The sequence below is a fragment of the Ranitomeya variabilis genome, chromosome 2, assembly GCF_051348905.1.
Source record: "Ranitomeya variabilis isolate aRanVar5 chromosome 2, aRanVar5.hap1, whole genome shotgun sequence".
Lineage (NCBI taxonomy): Eukaryota > Metazoa > Chordata > Amphibia > Anura > Dendrobatidae > Ranitomeya > Ranitomeya variabilis.
Genome location: NC_135233.1, coordinates 542,053,281 through 542,077,364, shown reverse-complemented (window position 1 = coordinate 542,077,364; position 24,084 = coordinate 542,053,281). Strand labels below are relative to the sequence as shown.

General features: G+C 42.6%; 1 protein-coding gene across 3 annotated transcripts in view; it reads right to left on the bottom strand.

The window, feature by feature from the left end:
* NFATC3 (nuclear factor of activated T cells 3) overlaps positions 1-24,084 on the bottom strand; it is a 494,316-nt gene that overhangs the window by 267,660 nt on the left and 202,572 nt on the right. For all 3 annotated transcript variants that reach the window (XM_077288132.1, XM_077288133.1, XM_077288131.1), the window contains one exon: positions 4,675-5,782. In XM_077288132.1, the coding sequence (XP_077144247.1) occupies positions 4,675-5,782 (1,108 nt within the window). The remainder of the gene's footprint in view (positions 1-4,674; positions 5,783-24,084) is intronic.

The window sequence follows — 24,084 nt, the reverse complement described above, 5'->3', positions numbered from 1 at the left end:
CTGTACATTGGTGGGCACTATATGTGAATGAAGATATGGAAGTGTGGCATCTGCATGTTTATAGAATTACATATTTAAAAGGGAACCTGTCAGCAGGATCGTGTAGCCTACACACAGTGTCAGGTCGGCGCCATTATACTGATTACAATGATACCTTGGTTGATGAAATCTGTCTTATGGTTGTTCTTTGATCTTTATTTTCTGTTTTGAGTTAATGATATGCCCGTGCCCCGGGGCGGCGCTGTGGGGGGTCTTCATGTGGTGCTCTGATTAGGTATTCATATTGCAGATTGCTGACTGATCCCTCACTGACCTGCCCCCTAGTTTACATAATGAATATCTGTACATACTCGGAAAAAAAACCTTCTGCCGGCGGGTGCAGGCCGTGGAACTTGCTCTGCAGCATAATCGCATGTTTTATGTGCCAATAATACATTTTCTTCATGTTATGCAGCTAGGAACAAAAAAATTTAAAATGGCGCCCGCGCAGCTATTGGTCTCTATAGCTGTGATCCGAGAGCTGCTACTGCGCATGCGCTGGCGGCGCCATCCTGAAGGAGGAAGCCGGCGCATGAACAGTAGCAGTTATCGGATCACAGCTATGGACACCGATAGCTGCTGATGCGCGGGCGCCATTTTCAATTTGATTTTTTTTTACCCTAGCTGAATAACGAAGAAAATGTATTATTGGCACATAAAACATGCGATTATGCTGCAGAGGTTTTTTTTTTTTTTTTTTTAAAGTATGTACAGATATTCATTATGCAAACTAGGGGACAGGTCACTGAGGGACACGGGCATATCATTAACTAAAAACTGAAAATAAAGATTAAAGAACAACCACAAGACGGATTTCATTAACGCAGGTATCACTGTAATCGGTTTGTTTTGTCGATATCGATCCTGCACATGTGATATCCTGATCTCAGGTGCCATACAATTCCTACTTTGCGCTGACTCAAACATCATGCCATCACTAACATCATATTACAGTTGTACTGAAAAAGCACCGATCTCTTATTCCTACACATCGAAGCATGCTCAGCGAGAAACACATCGGGGTGGTGGCATCTGAAAGCAGGACATGCGAGCAGGCAGCAATATTACAGAATGGAACTTAAAAAATAAATAAATAAATAAATAGTTACATAGTTACATAGTTACTAAGGCCAAAAAAAGACATTTGTCCATCCAGTTCAGCCTATATTCCATCAAAATAAATCCCCAGATCTACGTCCTTCTACAGAACCTAATAATTGTATGATACAATATTGTTCTGCTCCAGGAAGACATCCAGGCCTCTCTTGAACCCCTCAACTGAGTTCGCCATCACCACCTCCTCAGGCAAGCAATTCCAGATTCTCACTGCCCTAACAGTAAAGAATCCTCTTCTATTTTGGTGGAAAAACCTTCTCTCCTCCAGACGCAAAGAATGCCCCCTTGTGCCCGTCACCTTCCTTGGTATAAACAGATCCTCAGCGAGATATTTGTATTGTCCCCTTATATACTTATACATGGTTATTAGATCGCCCCTCAGTCATCTTTTTTCTAGACTAAATAATCCTAATTTCGCTAATCTATCTGGGTATTGTAGTTCTCCCATCCCCTTTATTAATTTTGTTGCCCTCCTTTGTACTCTCTCTAGTTCCATTATATCCTTCTTGAGCACCGGTGCCCAAAACTGGACACAGTACTCCATGTGCGGTCTAACTAGGGATTTGTACACAGGCAGTATAATGCTCTCATCATGTGTATCCAGACCTCTTTTAATGCACCCCATGATCCTGTTTGCCTTGGCAGCTGCTGCCTGGCACTGGCTGCTCCAGGTAAGTTTATCATTAACTAGGATCCCCAGTGGTTTCCCATTCAGTGTGTAATGGTGACATTGATTCCTTCTTCCCATGTGTACAACCTTACATTTATCATTGTTAAACCTCATCTGCCACCTTTCAGCCCAAGTTTCCAACTTATCCAGATCCATCTGTAGCAGAATACTATCTTCTCTTGTATTAACTGCTTTACATAGTTTTGTATCATCTGCAAATATCAATATTTTACTGTGTAAAACCTTCTACCAGATCATTAATGAATATGTTGAAGAGAACAGGTCCCAATACCGACCCCTGCGGTACCCCACTGGTCACAGCGACCCAGTTAGAGACTATACTATTTATAACCACCCTCTGCTTTCTAACTAAGCCAGTTACTAACCCATTTACACACATTTTCCCCCAGACCAAGCATTCTCATTTTGTATACCAACCTCTTGTGCGGCACGGTATCAAATGCTTTGGAAAAATCGAGATATACCACGTCCAATGACTCGCCGTGGTCCAGCCTATAGCTTACCTCTTCATAAAAACTGATTAGATTGGTTTGACAGGAGCGATTTCTCATAAACCCATGCTGATATGGAGTTAAACAGTTATTCTCATTGAGATAATCCAGAATAACATCCTTCAGAAACCCTTCAAATATTTTACCAACAGTAGAGGTTAGACTTACTGGCCTATAATTTCCAGGTTCACTTTTAGAGCCCTTTTTGAATATTGGCACCACATTTGCTATGCGCCAGTCCTGCGGAACAGACCCCGTCGCTATAGAGTCCCTAAAAATAAGAAATAATGGTTTATCTATTACATTACTTAGTTCTCTTAGTACTCGTGGGTGTATGCCATCCGGACCCGGAGATTTATCTATTTTAATCTTATTTAGCCGGTTTCGCACCTCTTCTTAGTAAATAAAGATACTAGGAATGACATTCTTAGTATCAAGCAATGGATAAGTTCATATCATTGTGAGTTAGGGGATTCTCTTCCTGACTGCGTTTGGAGCATTTTGCACACAAGATATTTTGCTAAATTATCCAGACAACTACTGAGAATCTGTCTGCTATAAAAGTGTTACTTTCTGGCATTTAGTGGGAGACCATTTTTTTTTGTGTTAAGTGTTTTTTTTCAAATAAAAAACAAAAAAAAAACAAACTACTGTATTTACGTGAGTATAAGCCGAGGCACCTAATTTTGCCACGAAAAACTGGGTAAACTTATTGACTCGAGCATAAGCCTAGTTATGCATTATCCCCTCATCCCTATCCTGGTATGTGTGGCTCCCCCGTCCCTGTCATTATATGCATGGCTCTCCTGCCCCTATCCTTGTATGCATGGCTCCTTATCCCCTATCGTTGTATGCATGGTTCCTACAAAAAAACCCAAAAAAACAAAACACATCCTACTTACCTTATTGCGTGCCCTCACCGCATCTCATTCCGATGCCAGCCGCTCTGCCTGCTTAGCGATCATGTGGCTCCGCTCATTAAGGTAATGAATATTCACTCCACGCCTATATGAGTGGAGAGTTGTGAATATTCATTACCTTAATGAGAGGAGCCACATGATCGCTCGACTGGAGAGCTGCTGGTGCCAGAACAAACGAGCTGCAGCGAGGGAGTGCAGGGAAGGTAAGTAGGATGTGTGCTGGAAGCCGGTGGCTGCAACTATGCGCTGTAAGAGAAAAGAATATTCACTGCCAGCGCAGTGAATATTCACTTCTCTTTAGCAGTGGGCACAGGCTTTATCTGCTGCCGCTGGCTCCTGCCTCTGTGACCCGCTGCTCTGCCTCACCCCTTCCCTTGCCGTCTTTCTGGGAAAATGACTCTTGTATAAGCCGAGGGGGGGGCGTGTTTAGCACAAAAAAAGTACTGAAAAACTCAGATTATACACGATTATAGACGGTGACAACAAAACCTCTTCAAAATAAAAAAAATTTATGTAAAAAAAAAAAAAAAAGATTTTCTTGCTGCGTTCGATTACAAAAGCTTGCTCGTCAGTTCAGCCTCTGGAAGCAATGATTCCATCCATTCAGTCACAGCATGCAGAGGAAGACAAATGGATCTTAAGTATACTTAAGGCCAGACCGGAGATTGCTAAAGGTAAAGGATGTAAATCAACCTATCATTCTATTAATCTCATCAGTATCTCAGGGGCCTCAGCCATTGTTCTCCCAGCCCCTAGGCCCATAGGCCCATTATGTGGAGAGGGATAGTAGACCAGGAAATCAGTCACCACAGGGGGTCTCAAATGCAGTCCCAGGTGATGGGACTCAGCCCGAGTGAAACACCCTCACTAATGCACAGTTAGCTTTGGGAAAGGGGTGTTTCCAGAGGGCTGGGATCAATTCCAGGGGATGGTCTGGGGTATAGATGACTCACAAGTAAAAGGGGTCGCTGTTGGCTGGAGGGGATGAAAGAGTTACAGTCGTGATATCCATTGTCTGGAAGAACATAGGCTTTGACCGAACACTATTCTAGCGGGAGACACCAAAAGATGTGGGCCAACCATAAATAGGGAGTCCATGGGTATCACCTGTATGGGGACAGTGAAACTACCGATCTCAGGTTGGGAACTTGTGGACTGAGGACATTGTAACTTTGCATCTACCTGGATTTGCTGTATGACTGGACAGAAGAAATAAAACTAGATGCATCATTAACCTGCCTAGGCGATTATTACAACAACTCACAATCTCAGATATTCACCTTAACAATAAAGAAAAAAAGCACTGGTTGCAGTTTTATGTTCTGAATCTGATAAATTCTACTTTTGTTAACCGTCAAACAAAAACAAATTACAATTCTAAGTTAAAAAAATAGTTCCCCTTCTAATTTGTACTTACCGAAATATGGGAGTATGTCCAGACTTTGGTTTATTCCATGTAAAATGTGATGGAACAGACAAAAACTGATCATTAGAGTCCTTCTTGAGTAGATGGGGAGAACCTGAATTATCCTCTGTAGGGATCTCACGAGTTGGAGATAAATTACCTTGATCCTCAGCACAAAGATCAACTTTTCCTAGCAATGTGGCACTTTGGTCTTCAGAGGTTTTTCTTGTTTTTAGAGGTACAGCAGTCTCTTGGAAGCACTGGGATGGAGAACCTGGAACAGGAGCATAAGACAAACTGATCCAAGTATCTTCTGTGATACTTCCCCTGGGTGAATGACTGGGAGATGGTGTAGGGGAGTGATGAGGGGAAGTAGGACTTTGGTAGCAGATATCTGCACTGGAGTGTCGTCTCTTTCCACAAGGAGACGTAGGCCTGGATGAAGGCCTAGAAGTAGGTCGTGGGCTTAGCCAATTCTCATCAGTAATGCTAGTTCTGGGAGAATGGCATGGAGACTGTCTAGGTGATAAAGATGCCACATAACCTAACTGCTGCCATGTTTCATCCCCTGTAAATCCTCTGGGAGAACAACTAGGTGAAGGCAACGGTGATCCCAAAGTGAATCTTGCAGCAGCCTCATTGAGCTCCGAATCGACATCATCATAAATGTGAGAAATGGATTCACAAGAGGATGCATCTGAAAACCAGCTTCTAGAGGAAATGCTGCTTCCAGGGCTTGGACTTAATGATGGCTCTCTATAAGATGGCTCAAGATGGAGGTAGAGGTGGTCACGGGACGGTCTTTCATTGTAGTCATTTTCTGAGCAATTATTGTGAAGTTCCTCAGTGGTTTCAGGGTCTAGCTGGCAGTTAGGAGATATCGATGTAATCTGAATGCTAGGGCATTCAAATGGCTTTGGACCTCCAGTCGGACCATACTTTGAATCCTGCATTTCATTGGTACCATAAGTTTTATAACCTTGTAAGCGAGAAGATGGAGAGCGTGCGGAGCAGAGTTGCTGAGGTCCATGCTGAGAGACTGAAATGGGCTGGTTCACTGCTGATAAAGGCTGGTCTACATTGAAGATGTAAAATAATGCACTGTCATCAGGCTGAAGATCTGAAAATGGGAAAAAGGAAAACATTACCATAATATTCATTAAATGACAAACTGTGTCTTTAAAATTGCTGAACATTAGAGCATGTTTTAATAAAAAAAAAAAAAAAATACATGTAAAAAGTGGAATAAATATTACTGAAAGCATCCAAAAATCACAGAATAAATAACAAGTGCATTGTCAGAGAGCATTATAAGTAGATAATGCGGCAACCAGGTACAGCAGAGTTTAGCCCTATACTCAAAACAGACGCCATTTGTGGAGGCAGGGCTGGTCTCTGCTCACAGAGTCCCCTTCTTTTTCAGGTATTTTTATTGAACTTTTGACATTTTAAGATATGGGAAAGGGGGAAGGGAAAAAACTTAAGGATAGGGAAGGGAAAGAATTCCCCAAATGTTATGAGGAATGGAATATCAGGCATTAGAAAACAGACCAAAGCACGGTAGCTTAAATATACTCCAAGTATATGTCGCTTTAAAAAAAAAAAAAATTAAAGCATTCTTACGATGTAGTAGAACAACAATAAATTTTAGCAAGATAAAGCGTTGCTTAAGAACTAGACCTAGAAGTAAAAACAACAATACTCAACTTAAAATTAAAGTAGCTTAAGCGTAGAGAAAACACTATATACGTGGGGTATACGTGTAAATCTTACAAGTAGAGTACCGAATAGCGTCGTTGACCACTTAGTATTATATGATGTTCAGTAATGTTAGTATACTTGCTTAATAGTCTGTGAAGTAAAAGTAGATTAAAATGTCGTACAATATATGATATAATGCCTGCGAAGTCCCAGAGTGCACATGACACCCCTAAGACCTAGTGGAGGAAAGTTCGGTTTTGATCTAAGAAACAAACAAGTAAAGTAAAGGTAAAAAATAAACTTTGAAGTGGAATTAAGTTGTTTTAGTTACTCAAATAACTAATCGTTGATTATTTGTAGATTGTTCATCCAGGACCAGTACCCATCAAGTTGTGGAGGGAGAACTGAATGCGGCTTCAGAGGACTTGATTCCAGTACGTTTTAAAAATTCAATACCCTCGTCCGGAGAGGAAACATGAAATAATCCTGACGGGAGTCTCACCCGGAGAGTTGATGATCTAGTCCAGGTGTAAGAGAGGCCAGCTCGCAGTAGATCACGTGTGATATGCGAAAAAACTCTCCTATTTTGGAGAGTGACTTTTGACAAATCCTTATAAAAAACCAAGTGCTTGTATGGGGATGAGAGGAATCTCGGATTTTTTGAGATACCTAAGAGCGCGTTCCTCACCCAATTTGGGTAAAACTAAACAATAACGTCATATGACAGATCCTTGGAAAGCGTGGGTGGTCTACGTATTCTAACAGCTTTTTCGATCAGAGGACTTTCGTTAGAGTAAGGAAATAAGTTGGAGATCATTGATGATACATAACTTTCCAACTGGGAAGCCTGAATCGACTCTGGTATACCCCTAATCTTGATGTTATTTTTCCTTCTAAAATCTTCGAAATTGGCTAAGTTGGTTTTTAGGAGATCCATTTTTTTCTGAATCCCCTCCAGCGATTCTGAGGGCTTGGAAATGGTTTGGGAAATGTTATACTCGTTTTTTCCGTGTTTGTTGTTATATGCAAATGAATCCGAAACAAGTGAAGTTCCAGTAGTTATGATGGGAGGGATTAACTCAGTGACAGTATTTACCGAAGTTATTATCTCTTGAAAAAGCTTTTTTATGAAAGCTTCAGATGCCTTTGAATTGAATGATTGTTTAGGTTAAAAAATGACTTCTTTACCGCAAAGATTCATTGTGATCAAAAACGATTTAAGAAGAGACACCATAAAACCCTCAGTTGGATAGTCATCAGATGCCGGAATCTCTTCCAATAGTATTGAAGCAGGGCAAGAGTTTTTAAAACTGCGATTTTCAGGCGTTTTCAATGGCTCACAAGGAACCTCATTTAATGAAGAACATCCGGAGAAGTTATCCGTATCAGTCAGAAATATAAAAATCATCACTATTCGCAGATGACTCCTTTGAGTTTGATCCCTCTGATCCTTCCAAAGATCCAGTAGAGCTATTAGATAGGTCTGTCAGTACGTCCTCTACTTCTCCCCCCTCCTGCATTCTTTTTGAAGCTTCAAATCTATTAAAGGAAATAAGTAGGGATATATAAAACTCCGTATTAAACTTAGGGTCATCCATTATAAACTTTTGACTCTCAGAGTTTTCCCCTAGTAGTGTTTCTTTAGGACTCTTTCTGCAAGTCTATGATGTTATGGCAGGAGGGGCTTATAACAGTAGGGTTGTGGCTTAATTGTACTTTGGTAAAATCATGCTTCCCATTAATGCTGGTAAGCCCAGCTAAGTCCCCTGCAGTGTTATTACAGGGGAATGGCTGCTCATGTAGAGTGGGATGGTACAGCACATTGCTTACCCACGAAGATGTCCCTTGGTCCTCTCCATTCTGAAGTCCCGGTGTTATGTTGTCCACTCCTGTAACGGCGCAATCTTCTTCTTTGTCCAGGTTCCCTCGGTTCAGCGTCCCATCACTCCTTTCTATGTGCAGCGGCGCACCCTCTTGTACCTCCGATGTGAAGCTCCCCTGGCGCGATCTTGTTACCGCTTCCTCTGCAGGGAGTGGCGCTCCTTTCTGTGGCCTCTGTGCTGCGGTCTCAGTCCAGGTCCCTGCTGCTGCTAGGCTCTTCGGCACAAAATCCTGTGCCCTCTTATTTAGGCTGCTCCTCCGGATTTGGCTGGGCGGCTGCAACTTGCCGGGCGCCTGCGGTGGATGAGTCACCTCTTTGTTCTCAGCTGCCGCTAGCTTCTTCCCGGTGCCCGGGTCCACCGCAGCTCCATGCTTCTTTCTGCTGCCACTTACTAGTGACAGCGTCGCTGGAAGAGGAGCTTTCAGCCCGGTCTGTATCCCGTAGGTCCGCTGTACACCAGAGGTCCTCGGCTTAGCTGGGGTCCGGCAGGGTGTCGGCTTCAAAGGTGCAGGTCCGCCATGTTTTCCTCCATGCAAGGGCAGAGCTCCTCCAGAGCCACGTCTGCATTTCTGTCCTGGAGAAGGATTTCTCTTCACAGGATTGGGTCCCTTCTTCTTGAAATCAGTACCAGGCATGTTTATGAATGCTTTGGGACCCGAAATTTCCACTTTTGTATGCTTTTAGTAGCTTGGATCTGGGAAATTACAGGAGCTCCTGTAGAATAGGTCTGCTCCTGCTCCCGTGCAAACCACGCCCCCCCCCCCACAGAGTCCCCTTCTTACTGGCTATTCACTTCTCTTTTGAGCCGGCGAGGGTAGGCACAATCACTGTGCATTGAAAGGAAAATTCCACAGTGACAAGGGAGCGCGTATTGATTATAAATTGACAACCTATGTGTCATGACTCTGTTTTTGGGAATCCGAAGGCCAGAGGCTCCTTCCCTTTCCCTAATGCTAGGGGTGCCCTAGCGAGCCCAGTTTCCCAAATTACTTCTAACTGTGAAAATACCGGGGCCATGTACCTTGCTGAGCTCCTGAATCTGCCCTCAAGTTTGTTCCCTCCACCCACCCAGGGAAGAGGGGGTTTTCAACTTTTTGTTATTCAACTTACATGTTGCAATTTCAAAGAAGAAACAGAATAAAAACAGCATGTGCAGCAGTATAGGTACACCTAATTAATACTTGGTTGCACACCCTTTGACATTGACGAGAACCTCTAAACGTTTCTTGCAGGCATCAATAAGCTTTTTGCACTTCTCAGCTGGTATTTTTTCGCACTCTTCCTTGGCAGTTTGTTGAAGCTCTTGAATGTTTGCAGGGTTCTTTTTCCCAATGGCAGATTTCAATTCATCCAAAAGATTTTCAATGCGATTGAGGTAAGGACTCAGTTGGTTATTTTAAAACCGTCCATTTTCTCCTTTCAACCATTCCTGTGGACTTTTGGATGTGTGCTTTGGGTCATTATCTTGCTGGAGGACCCATGATCTTCGACTCAAACCAAGTTTTCTTACACTGGGTAGGACATTTCACTCTAAAATCTCTTGATAATTCTCAGAATTCACGATTCCTGCAATACAGTTAAGGCCTCCAGTACCAGTTGCAGCAAAGCAACCCCACAGCATTATGAATCCTCCACCATGCTTAACTGTTGGTAGGTGTTCTTTTCCTTAGAAGCTTCATTGTGCAGTCTGGTAAACTTTTGCTTTGCATTGCCATAAAGCTCTATTTTTGTTTCATCTGTCAACATTACATTTTCTCAAAAGGATTGTGATTTGTCAAGGTACTCTTTGACAAAAAAACAGTCGTTCCTTTTTATGTCTTTTCTTCAGCAATGGTTTCTTCCTTGACTTTCTCCCATAAAGCTCGGCTTACACTGTGTTCCAAATTATTATGCAAAATTGGATTTAAGTGTCAAAGATTTAATTGTTTTGTTTTTCAAATAAACTCGTGGATGGTATTGTGTCTCAGGGCTCAATGGATCACTGAAATCAATCTTAAACACATGTGATAATTGGTTTTCCAGGTTATTCTAATTAAAGGAAAACTACTTAAAAATGATGTTCCACATTATTAAGCAGGTCACAGTTTTCAAGTAACATGGGAAAGAAAAAGGATCTCTCTGCTGCTGAAAAGCATCAAATAGTGCAATGCCTTGGTGAAGGGATGAAAACATTAGAAATTTCCCGAAAACTTAAGCGTGATCATCGTACTGTTAAGAGATTTGTGGCTGTATCTGAGCACAGATGTGTTTGTGCTGATAAAGGCATAATGAGGAAGATTTCTGCCAGGCAAGTTCATCGGATTAAGAGAGCAGCTGCTAAAAAGCCATTACAAAGCAGCAAATAGATATTTGAAGCTGCTGGTGCCTCTGGAGTCCCTCGAACCTCAAGGTGTAGGCTCCTTCAAAGGCTTGCTGTGGTGCATAAACCTTACTTTTCGGCCACCCTTAAACAGTGTTCACAAGCAGAAATGGTTGCATTGGGCCCACACATACATGAAGACTAATTTCCAAACATTCTTGTTTACTGATAAGTGTTGAGCAACCCTGGATGGTCCAGATGGATGGAGTAGTGGATGGCTGGTGGATGGCCACCATGTCCCAACAAGGCTGCAACGAGGTGGTGGAGGAGTCATGTTTTGGGCCAGAATCATGGGAAACAGCTGGTAAGACCCTTTAAGGTTCATGAAGGTGTGAAAATGACCTCTGCAAAGTATATAGAGTTTCTGACTGACAACTTTCTTCTATGGTCTAAAAAGCAGAAAAGCGCCTTCAGGAGCAAAATCATCTTCATGCTGACAATGCCCCATCTCATGCTGCAAAAAATACCTCTGAGTCATTGGCTGCTATGGGCATAAAAGGAGATAAACTCATGGTGTGGCCACCATCTTCCCCTGACCTCAACCCTATAGAGAACTTTTAGAGGATCATCAAGCAAAAGATCTATGAGGGTGGGAGGCAGTTCACATGCAAACAGCAGCTCTGGGAGGCTATTCCAACTTCATGCAAAGAAATACAAGCAGAAACTCTCCAAAAACTCACAAGTTCAATGGATGCAAGAATTGTGAAGGTGACATCAAAGAAGGGTCCTATGTTAACATGTAACTTGGCCTGTTGGGATGTTTTGGCGTTAAATAGCTTTTTTGTTCAGTGAACGTGACCTCCTAATGCTGCAAATTCCACAAATGAGCATTTTCAGTCTTTTAAAACATATCAAATGTTTAGAAATTCTACTGTGCCTAATAATTTGGAACAGTGCATTTTGAGTTTTTATTCATTTTGGAGATTATACTGTTATCATTGGGAGGTTTCTTCAATAAAATTCGATGTATAATCTAACAGGTGATGACTTATTAGACTGACTTATTTGCACCGACCATTTAGGAAAATCTGATAAAAATGTAATTTGCATAATAATTTGGAACATAGTGTAGTTTAGTGTACGGCGTATAGTACTTGTTGAAACCATAACCCCAGACTGTTCCAAGTTGCCCTTCAAGTCATTGAATGTTTGACATGGTGTCTTTTTTTTCAAATGACATCTCGTCAATTTAAAACACTGAAGTCATCATTCTTTGGCTAATTCATGTCACATGAGCACTGACAATCACGTGATTCTCATTTGTGATTTACCACAGGTAAGTCAAAATGTGTTTCCATACTAATTTAATGTAAAGTGTGCCAATACCAGGGTCATACCAAGTTTAAAGTTTTTCTATTTTTCCCTCTCGTTTTTTTGTTTTAAATTATTGTTTATGCTTTGCTCTTTTGTATTTAACATGAAAGTTCTATGCAAAAAAAAAAAAAAAAAACTTCCACTCAATTCATTTTTTTTTTCAGGAGATAGTCCACATTATGTACTTAAACTTCCTGGGTGTCAATAATGATGAGCGGGACTGTATGACTTGCGTGCCCATATAAACGGCTACTGATTGACTGCCTTTAATATTTTATTTAGATTTATGTATTGCTGGCAGTATGATTCTTGTTGTAACATGCAGATCTAAATGTCAGGTTTTAATAGTTTATATAAATTATTTCCAATGTTTATCTTGCACATTACACTATCTACTATATAATTGTCTAAGGGTCACTTCCGTCTGTCTGTCTTTCTGTCTGTCACGGATATTCATTGGTCGCGGCCTCTGTCTGTCATAGAATCCAAGTCGCTGATTGGTCGTGGCAAAGCAGCCAAAATGGCTGCTCCTTCCTCCCCGCGGTCAGTGCCCGCTCCGTACTCCCCTCCAGTCTGCCCTCACATAGGGTTAATGACAGCGGTAACGGACCGCGTTATGCCGCGGTGTAATGCACTCCGTTACCGCTGCTATTAACCCTGTGTGACCAACTTTTTACTATTCATAAAAAACGATCTAATGTTAAAAATAATTTAATTAAATAAAAAATCGTTATATACTCACCGTCCGTCGGCCCCCTGATCGACAACAGGCCTTTCCCGCTCGCGACGCTCCGGTAACCAGTCCATGCTGCGATCTCGCGAGATGATGATGTAGCGGTCTCGCGAGACCGCAATGCACTCTTGAGACCTGAGCGCACAAGCAGCGTCGGTAACCGCTTCGCTTGGATCCGGGGGCTCCGGAAGGTGAGTATATAACTATTTTTTATTTTATTTCTTTTTTTTTAAACAGGGATATGATGCCCACATTGCTATATACTGCGTGGGCTGGGCAATACACTACATGGGCTGGGCAATACACTACATGCGCTGGGCAATATACTACGTGACTATACAACGTGGGCTGCGCAATATACTGCGTGGGCTGCGCAATGTACTGCGTGGGCTGCGCAATGTACTGCGTGGGTTGCGCAATGTACTGCGTTGGCTGCGCAGTGTACTGGGGGGGCTGTGCTATACACTACGCATCTCTGTGATTGATAGGCTGCTGTTCACACACACAGCAGCCCTGCCCTGCCTCAGGCTCTAGTTAATTTTGCAGCTGTGTCTCAGCCTGTCTCACTCTTTAACTTTGGTGCTGGTTTGGAGGTGTGGAAACCAGATCTGATATGTCCGCACTGGACCTGATCGGCCTTCACCTACGCTTGTCCTTCCTGGCACCAAGGGGGTGACTCTGAAAATGCTCCAGGTACAGTTTCCATGTCATAGTAGTAATGGTGTCTCTTTTTATACTCTTTATACATTTGGAGGCCGTATGGCACGATTTTAATATAATACGTAGAGTAGGACTGCCCCATTATGAGATTGCCGTGAAGTGGTGGGGTAGCTCAAAGAATTGATCAATTATTTGCTAAATGTCTCATATTTGAACTACAGTTAGAATCCAGTAGGTGCATATGCACCATTTGTATTGCGTTCTAACCCTAAGCAGTGCTGGCTTCTCCCCTTTTTTTTTTCTTATACACTACGCATACATATTCTAGAATACCCGATGCATTAGAATCGGGCCACCATCTAGTATGTATATATTTGTGTATATTTCAGGTGCATGCCCCTTTTAACATTACTTTTCACCATACTTTGTGTGACAATTGATATTGCGTAATCATTCGCTTGTGCAGCAACCGCTTCACCCATGGATCGCCGGATTGATTTTACCACATGGAGTCTATCTACACTGTGTTCCAAATTATTATGCACAAAGAGTTTATGAGTGATAAGGTTAGAATTTTTTTGTTTGTCATTTAAACTCCTTGATGGTGGTGTGTGTCAAGGCTCTTTATATCACTGAAAGCAATTGCAGATACCTGTGCAAATTAGTTTGGCAGGTGTGTCCAAATAAAGGCAAGACTACTTAAAGGGAGGGTGCCGTGATTTTAGTTTTTGTATTAATAATTATTGATGATATAATCAATTATTTTCAATACAAAAGTAAATGCACCTCTTTCATACTTTTTTATTTATTCACTTTTACTTTCACCACTGGAGGCCGCCATTTTCATTAGTGTGGGTGTAAGTGTCTGGGCACGACACTTGCACACCTCACTTACGGCAGCCATGTACATAGGAAACTGCCTCTCAGCTGTGACTTGGCCACGCCCACTGAGCTGCCGCATCACAGCTGTGAGAGGAGATCGCGGCCATTTTGTTTTTCCCTCTGCCATCGCACACACAGCTCAGTGCGTGCGATGGCAGAAGCTGCTGCTGGGAAGCGAGGGTCCGAGGTGAGTATCTGCAGCAAGGAGCTGTGATTGCAGCCTGTACTTAGTATTACAGTACAGGCTGCAATCACTGCTCACTACCGACCTGTTCAGAGCAGAGCAGGGAGATCGTCGCACTGCTCTGCCCTGAACATGACTCAGCATTTCCTGAGAGAGGATGGAAGGTAAGTACAGGGTTTTTATTTTCTTATGCATCTACCACTGCTACCAGCCCCTATATACCACCTAGCACTGCCAGCCCCTATATACCCCTGCCTGCCTCTGTATACCACTGCCTGCCTGCCTCTGTATACCACTGCCTGCCTGCCTCTGTATACCACTGCCTGCCTGCCTCTGTATACCACTGCCTGCCTGCCTCTGTATACCCCTGCCTGCCTGCCTCTGTATACCACTGCCTGCCTGCCTCTGTATACCACTGCCTGCCTGCCTCTGTATACCCCTGCCTGCCTGCCTCTGTATACCACTGCCTGCCTGCGTATACCACTGCCTGCCTGCCTCTGTATACCACTGCCTGCCTGCCTCTGTATACCACTGCTGCCTGCCTCTGTATACCACTGCTGCCTGCCTCTGTATACCACTGCCTGCCTGCCTCTGTATACCACTGCCTGCCTGTATACCACTGCCTGCCTCTGTATACCACTGCCTGCCTGCCTCTGTATACCACTGCCTGCCTGCCTCTATATACCACTGCCTGCCTGCCTCTGTATACCACTGCCTGCCTGCCTCTGTATACCACTGCCTGCCTGCCTCTGTATACCCCTGCCTGCCTGCCTCTGTATACCCCTGCCTGCCTCTGTATACCACTGCCTGCCTGCCTCTGTATACCACTGCCTGCCTCTGTATACCACTGCCTGCCTGCCTCTGTATACCACTGGGTAGCTAATCCTGTCCCGTGTACTGTGTCCTCAGCAGTCAGTATCACACAGGACAGGATTAGATACACGGCTCAGCAGTCGGTATCACACAGGACAGGATTAGATACACGGCTCAGCAGTTGGTATCACACAGGACAGGATTAGATACATGGCTCAGCTGTCGGTATCACACAGGCCAGGATTAGATACACGGCTCAGCAGTCAGTATCTAATCCTCTCCTATGCACTCTCCCCCCTGCGTGTCTTTTCCCATTGTGGTTTATTATTTTTGTTGTGGGAGATGTGGGAGTCGAGGATTATGCGTTCGGTATGGTTTAAAATAGATTAAGAAAGGACTTTATTCTGGCCGAGTCTTTATTTACAATACAACTATAGGATTAGTAATGGATGGGTGCCTTATAGACGCCTCTCCATTACTAAGCCGTGGGCTTGATGTCACCGGACAATATGAAGGTGACATTAACCCCACAAATATGAACCCCACTTGCTACCGCTACAGGGCAAGTGGAAATTGCCAGGCAAAGCGCCAGAAAAGGCTCATGTAAAAGGCAGCTGAGAGCTGATGTTTTTAGCCTGGGGGGGGGGGGGACAGTATCCATGGCCCCTTCCTAGGCTATTAATGTAAGCCCGCAGCTGTCTGCATAATATTTCATGGTTATTAATTATAGGGGGCCCCACGTCTTTTTTGGGGGGCTGTCCCCCATTTTAATAGCCAGTAAAGGCTATAAGTATACAGTTGCGAGCGTGTGAGTGAGCACACCCTCCCACCCACAGACCAGTACACTGCTCTTCTGAAATACTGTGCTCCTGTCACCCTGCTCCTTCCACCATACGTCTCTCACCTCCCTAGAGCAGCACAATACCATATGGATCACGTATAATGCCGATATATATATATATATATATATATATATATATATATATATATATATATATATATATATATAATCACATATACTCCCATAAAGACCACACATTATGCCGGGATATTATAATATATATATAATATCGCACATTATGCCACCAAGTATTGTGTGATCTATGTGACGGTATTATATGTGATCTATATGGCAATATTATGTTTGATCAGTGTTGTGGAATGATGTAAAAACTATATGACGGTGGTATATGAGAACTATATTGTGGGATTATGTGTGATCTATGTGGAAGTACTAGGTGAGAATTATATGGCGGTATTATGTGTGATCTATATGGTGGTATGTGAGAACTGTATGACAGTATTGTGTGATCTATTTGATAGTATTGTGTGTGATGTATATGGCGGTATTATGTGTGATCTAATGTGTGAGAACATTATGGCAGTATTATCTTCAGAAAGTGGACCCATTCTACGGTGGTTCTGGCTGAGTACCTGCACGCGGGTCTGGGGTAATAGAGGGGGCAGCATGACCTCCAGTTAGGTGCAGTCAGGGCTGGTGAGGCAGCTGAAGAGAGGGGTCTCATTTTTATCATTACTCTATGGCTACATTTCCCCCAGCGTCACCCCGGACTGCTCCTGTCGTCTCACTTTCACACATCGCCAGGACAGAATGGAGAAGACAGGATGTGAGGAGGGGATTGGGGTCTTTGCATGCAGAGTCTGGATCAGAACAGGCCATCAATCTGCAGAAATGTTTCCTGGATTTCTGTAGAGCAGATGGCCCATCCATGTGTATAAAAGACAGCGCTCTATGTACAATCCCTGGCTGCTCCACGCACTGAACATGGTGCCCCCTCCATAGACCAACACACTGCTCTCCTGAAATACTCTGTGCTGCTGTCACCCTGCTCCCTCCACCACATATCTCCCAGAATCCTTGCTGCCTGCCATCCTCGGTGACTGTCTACTTGTCAGTATAAGGCTGTGGTCACACATTCAGTATTTGGTCAGTATTTTACCTCAGTATTTGTAAGCCAAAACCTGGAGTGGGTGATAAATGCAGAAGTGGTGCATATATTTCTATTATACTTTTCCTCTAATTGCTCACTCCTGGTTTTGGCTTACAAATACTGATGTAAAATACTGACCAAATACTGCTAGTGTGACGGCAGCCTTACTCTGCAGTCACTGACAAAATGGCTGCTCACTGTGTTCCTGAATCCTCTCTTATCCCTTAGCAAACACATGGAAGGAGAGGAGTGACATCACACACATCAGCAGACCCCGCCCATAATTACTGCAGTGCAGTAATGTGAGCTAGTTGTACACTAGGTTTTTCTGAAATTTCAGCAGCTGCTCCCCCTAGTGTTTAAAAGTGGAAATTCCAAAACTTTTCAAATTATTTTTCATATTTTACTAAATTATAAACAAATGAAAATATTTTTTAAGAAAATTTAAACATTAATTCTTTACATTTTTACAATTGCTGTAAAAAAATTTTTTTTTATGGCACCTTCCCTTTAAGAAGGCTGTTCCACATTATTAAGCAGCCTACATTTTTTGCCAAAATGGGAAAGAAAAAGGATGTGTCGGCTGCTGAGAAGCAACAAATTGTTGAGTATTTAGGTCAAGGCATGACTACAATCAACATTGCCAAGACACTTCATCGTGATCATCGCACAATCAAGAAGTATGTAGCCGATTACCAGCACACACGTGAGCGTGCTGATAAGGAAAAATTGAGGACTCTTTCCAACAGGCAATTGCGTAAGGTTAAAAGAGCAGCTGCAAAAATGCCTTGTCATAGCAGCAGACAAGTTTTTGAAGCTGCTGGTGCCTCCAACGTCTCCAGAACAACAAGATACAGGGTCCTTCAGAGGTTTGCAGCTGTGCGTAAGCCATCCTGTCGACCACCTCTATCCACTGCACACAAGCAGAAATGGCTCCAGTGGGCCAAACGATACATGAAGACTGACTTCCAAACTGTTTTGTTCACTGATGAGTGCCGTGCAACGCTCAATGGTCCAGATGGATGGAGTGGAGGATGGCTGGTTGATGGACACCCCATGAAAACACGGTTAAGGCGCCAACAAGGAGGAGGTGGAGTAATGTTTTGGGCTGGAATCATGGGGAGAGAGATTGTCGGCCCCTTTATGATCCCTAAAGGGGTAAAGATGAACTCCATAATATATATGGAGTTTCTAAAACAACACTTCCTTGCCATGGTTCAAGAGGAAGAACCGTGCTTTCCGCAGCAAGATCATTTTCATGCATGATAATGCACCGTCTCATGCTGCAAAAAACACATCTGCATCTCTGGCTGCTATGGGCATAAAAGAGGACAAACTTATGGTGTGGCCACCATCTTCCCCTGACCTCAACCCCATTGAGAACCTCAGGAGCATCATCAAAAGGAGTGTCTATGATGGCGGGAGGCAGTTCACATCTAAGCAACAGCTCTGGGAGGGTATTCTGTCCACATGCAAAACAATTGACGCAGAAACCATCCAAAAACTGACAAATTCAATGGACCAGAGAGTTCAGAAGCTTCTTTCTAACAAGGGGTCCTATGTGCAAATGTAACATCACCTAGAATAAAGTTTTCACTTGAAAACTGTTCGATTTCATTTTGTAAGAAGCTGATAATGCTTATAACTTCACAAATGACCATTTTTTTTGTTCAAAATAAAAAAAATAGGTTGAAAACCCTGTTGCGCATAATAATTTGGAACATGCATTTTGAGTGTTTATTTTTTTTTTTAAAATATACTGTTTTCATAGGCAGTTTGTTCCAAAACATTGCAATTATACTAGAATAGTAGATGACTGGAAAATAACAATGACTGCAATTCAGATAGGTAATTTACAGAAAATATGATGAAATATTATTTGCATGATAATTTGGAACACAGTGTATACTTACTACTCAGGTTCATTTTTGTATCCACTTTCTGGTTTCTACATTCTATTAGGGGACTAAGCTAATTTATGTTCTATTATACAAGACAACTCTTGTTAATTTACCATTATCCCTGTTGAAGCGATCTTAAAATGGCGATACACATGGGATGACCTTTCCGCCTGTTACTTGATATCTGGATGCACATACAGTTATATGAAAAAGTTTGGGCACCCCTATTAATCTTAAAGGGAAGGTGCCACCAGTTTTCTTGTAGTTTGTTTTTTTTGTGAAATTAAGCTTAAAATAGTAAATAAAATGTATTAATGCAATGTTTGCACTGTTTGCAAACATTTCTATATGAAAAATATTATATATTTTCTTACAAATATATATATTGACCACTAGGGGGAGCATTTTCCGTTTTAGACCTCAAGCAGCTATAGTAAGACTTACCAGCTTTACTGTTAGCTGGAAAATTGAGGCAGTAACTGCTGACATCAGCATTTCCCTCCCCTTTTGGGTGGTCTAATATCCCTGGGGCAGAATGAAGAGCAGCATAACAGGGCAGAGCCATTTTGTGGGTGACTGCCTGGTGATCTGCTATCACCAGCAGTTACTGCATCAGAAGCAGTTACAGAGTTTACGTGGTGTGTATGGAGCAGCATTGTCTGTGCAGAGCTGTCTGTGACTCATCCCTCAGTAAAGGCCCCGTCTCACATAGCGAGATCGCTTGCGAGATTGCTGCTGAGTCACAAGTTTTGTGACGCAACAGCGACCTCAGTAGCGATCTCGCTATGTTTGACACGTACCAGCGACCCGGCCCCTGCTGTGAGATCGCTGGTCGTGTCGGAATGGCCTGGACCTTTTTTTGGTTGTTGAGGTCCCGCTGACATCGCTGAATCCGTGTATGTGACACGGATTCAGCGATGTCTTCACTGGTAACCAGGGTAAACATCGGGTTACTAAGCGCAGGGCCGCGCTTAGTAACCCGATGTTTACCCTGGTTACCATCGTAAATGTAAAAAAAAAAAAACAGCACATACTCACATTCCGGTGTCCGTCAGGTCCCTTGCCATCCGCTTCCCGCACTGACTGACTGCCGGCCGTAAAGTGAAAGTACAGCATAGCGGTGACGTCACCGCTCTGCTGTTAGGGCCGGCGCCGGCCCAGTGCAGGAAGCGGACGCCGGGGGACACGAAGGTGAGTATGTACTGTTTGTTATTTTACATTTTACACTGGTAACCAGGGTAAACATCGGGTTACTAAGCGCGACCCTGCGCTTAGCAACCCGATGTTTACCCTGGTTACCCGGGGACCTCGGCATAGTTGGTCGCTGGAGAGCGGTCTGTGTGACAGCTCTCCAGCGACCACACAGCGACGCTGCAGCGATCGGCATCGTTGTCTATATCGCTGCAGCGTTGCTATGTGTGACGGGGCCTTAAGATAAGAAGGAGCTCCAGGTCTGCAGTGAATGGCCAGGCATTGTGGAGGGAGGGGAGAGATACATTGTATGGCAGAGAGAGGTGTCAGGTGTCACCTCTCTGCAGGCTGTGAATGCAGCTTACCAGACATCACAGGGACTGTGTATGAGGGGGGAGGCGGAGACACAGCAGGAGAAGCACACAGGGCAGCCTGTGAGGGGCAGAGGATGTCTGCCCAGTGCCTGGAGTACAGAGGAGCAGTGCACATTTCTCCTGTGATAGAGAGTAAGTGGAGCTTGGCAGAGAGCACTGGGCTATAATAAAATGGCAGCTAGTCACACCTACAGCAGTGAATTGTGCAGCCCACAGAGGCGTGCCCAGCTCACTGCTAACGCCTCTCCAATGTTAAAGATAGGAGATAATAGACCGGCACGGACCCTATGTCCATGGGGTGCTGTAAAATGACACTGTTAGTGTCGTGAACTGCTGTGAAACCAAGATGTCAGCCCCCAGTTCCTTCTTTACACACATATAACACACGAAATCTGTTTCACATGCATTTAAAACTTGGTTATAGCAGCATGTTATGCTACATTACAGTGATTTATTAATGATCTACAAAAGAGGTACCTTACCTTTAAGGTTTTATAAAAATTGGTTTTTTTTGCAACAGCTATTTCAGTTTCATATATCTAATAACTGTTGGACACAGTAATGTTTCTTCCTTGAAATGAGGTTTATTGTACTAACAGAAAATGTGCAATCTGCATTCAAACAAAATTTTACAAGTGCATAAGTATGGGCACCTCACCAGAAAAGTGACATTAATATTTAGTAGAACCTCCTTTTGCAAAAATAACAGCCTCTAGTCGCTTCCTGTAGCTTTTAATGAGTTCCTGGATGAAGGTATTTTTGACCATTCCTCTTTACAAAACAATTCCAGTTCAGTTAAGTTTGATGGTCGCCGAGCATGGACAGCCCTCTTCAAATGATCCCACAGATGTTCAATGATATTCAGGTCTGGGGACTGGGATGGCCATTCCAGAACAGTGTAATTGTTCCTCTGCATTAATGCCTGAGTAGATTTGGAGCGGTGTTTTTGATCATTGTATTGCTGAAAGATCCATCCCCTGCGTAATTTCAACTTTGTCACTGATTCATGAACATTACTGTCAAGAATCTGCTGATACTGAGAGGAATCCATGTGTCCCTCAACTTTAACAAGATTCCCGGTGCAGGCATTGGCCACACAGCCCCAAAGCATGATGGAACCTCCACCAAATTTTACTGTGGGTAGGCAAGTGTTTTTCTTGGAATGCTGTGTTTTTTTGCCACCATGCATAACGCCTTTTTGTATGACCAAACAACTCAATCTTGGTTTCATCAGTCCACAGGTTCTTCTTCCAAAAAAAAATTGGCTTCTCCAAATGTGCATTTGCTTACCTCAGCCGACTGTTTGTGGCGTGCTTGCAGAAACGGCTTCTTTCGCATCACTCTCTCATACAGCTTCTCCTTGTGCAAAGTGCGTTGTATAGTTGACCGATGCACAGTGACACCATCTGCAGCAAGTTGATGCTGCAGCTCTCTGGAGGTGGTCTGAGGATTGTCCTTGACTGATCTCACCATTCTTCTTCTCTACCTTTCTGATGTTTTTCTTGGCCTGCCACTTCTGGCCTTAACAAGAACTGTACCTGTGTTCTTCCATTTCCTTACTATGTTCCTCACAGTGGAAATTGACAGGTTAAATCTCTGAGACAGCTTTTTGTATCCTTCCCCTGAACAACTATGTTGAATAATCTTTGTTTTCAGATCATTTGACAGTTGTTTTGAGGAGCCCATGATGCCACTCTTCAGAGGAGATTCAAACAGGAGAACAACTTGCAAGTGGCCACTTTAAGTAGCTTGTCTCATGATTGCATACACCTAGCTATGAAGTTCAAAGCTCAATGAGGTTACAAAACCAAAAAAAGTGCTTTAGTAAGTCAGTAAAAAGTAGGTAGGAGTATTTAAAACAATAAAATGATAAGGGTGCCCATACTTATGCACCTGTCAAATTTTGTTTGAATGCAGATTGCACATTTTCTGTTAGTACAATAAACCTCATTTCAAGGCAGAAACATTACTGTGTCCAAGTTATTAGATATACGAAACTAAAATAGCTGTTGCAAAAAAAACTATTTTTATAAAACATTAAGCTTAAGATTAATAGGGGTGCCCAAACTTTTTCATATAACTGTAAATTTCCTTGCTTAATAACCACTGCCATTTATTTTGGTCACTTTCTGGACATGTTTTCCATTGAATACTTATGCATTGGCTTGCATTTTCATAGTTACCTATTCATTGATATCGACACTTCATACATTTTTGCAAAGTGTTTCTTTCCATTTATTTGCTTGATATCCTTGTCCATTTTGTCCATATGTGGGAACCTTCTGGTTTATATCTGTCCAGACCACAGGTGCGAGTGGTTAACTGTATCGTGGTGGTTTTTAATTGTTTTTAGAAGTTTGTTGATTTCAATAAATATTTTCTATGTTTAGAAGTGCAGTCTTCCATGTGTGTAGCTTTCTCCTCAATTTTTTTATGCTAAAAACTCTGAAAAACTAAGACATTTTGAAGGATTTGGTACTACAACAACAAAAAATGAGACTAAAAATAATCAGCGAATGACAGGTCTGAACCATAGTTTAGCATCTATAGGACAGAGCTGAACTCGAGCGGATGCAGAGAAGAGTGATCAAGGTTATTAAGTGAATGGGGGGGGTCTGCAATACCAAGACAGGTCATCCGACTCGGGGTTATTCAGTTTGGAAAAATGAAGGCTAAGAGGTGATCTTATTACAGTGTACAAGTGTATGAGGGGACAATACAGAGATCTTTCTAATAATATTTTTACAACTAGGCCTGCAGTGATGACAGTGGGCATGCTCCACATCTAGAGAAATAAAGGTGTTTAATCATTATACAGATGCAGATTTGTTTGTTTTTTTAACCCCTTCACCCAGAAGCCTGTTTCCTGACCAGGCCAATTTTTACAATTCTGGCCACTTTCAACTTTATGTGGTAATTACTCTGGAACACTTCAATGGATTGATTCTACTGATTCTGACACTGTTTTCTCGTGACATATTGAACTTCATAATAGTGGTAAAATTTGTTGCATATGTCTTTGCTTTTATTTGTGAAAATATCGGAAATTTTGAAAAAACTTTGAAACTTATGTCACAAAATAGTTAACAACATTTCCCACATGTTAATAATAAGTCTTTATTTTTATATAGTGCTAACATATTCCGCAGCGCTTTACATTATCACTTTATATCAGCATAATTTTGGAAACTAATTTTTTGTTAGGAATTTAGAAAGGCTTAAAAGTTGACCAGCGATTTCTCATTTTTTCAACAAAATGACTAGTATGTATGTATGTATGTATGTATGTATAGCAGCCATAGTATATAGCACAGCCCACGTAACAGACAGCCACGTAGTATATAGTACAGCCACGTAGTATATAACACAGCCCACGCAGTATGTAACACAGCCTAGGTAATATATAGCACAGCCCACGCAGTATATAACACAGGCCACGTAGTATACAACACAGGCCATGCAGTATATAGCAGTGT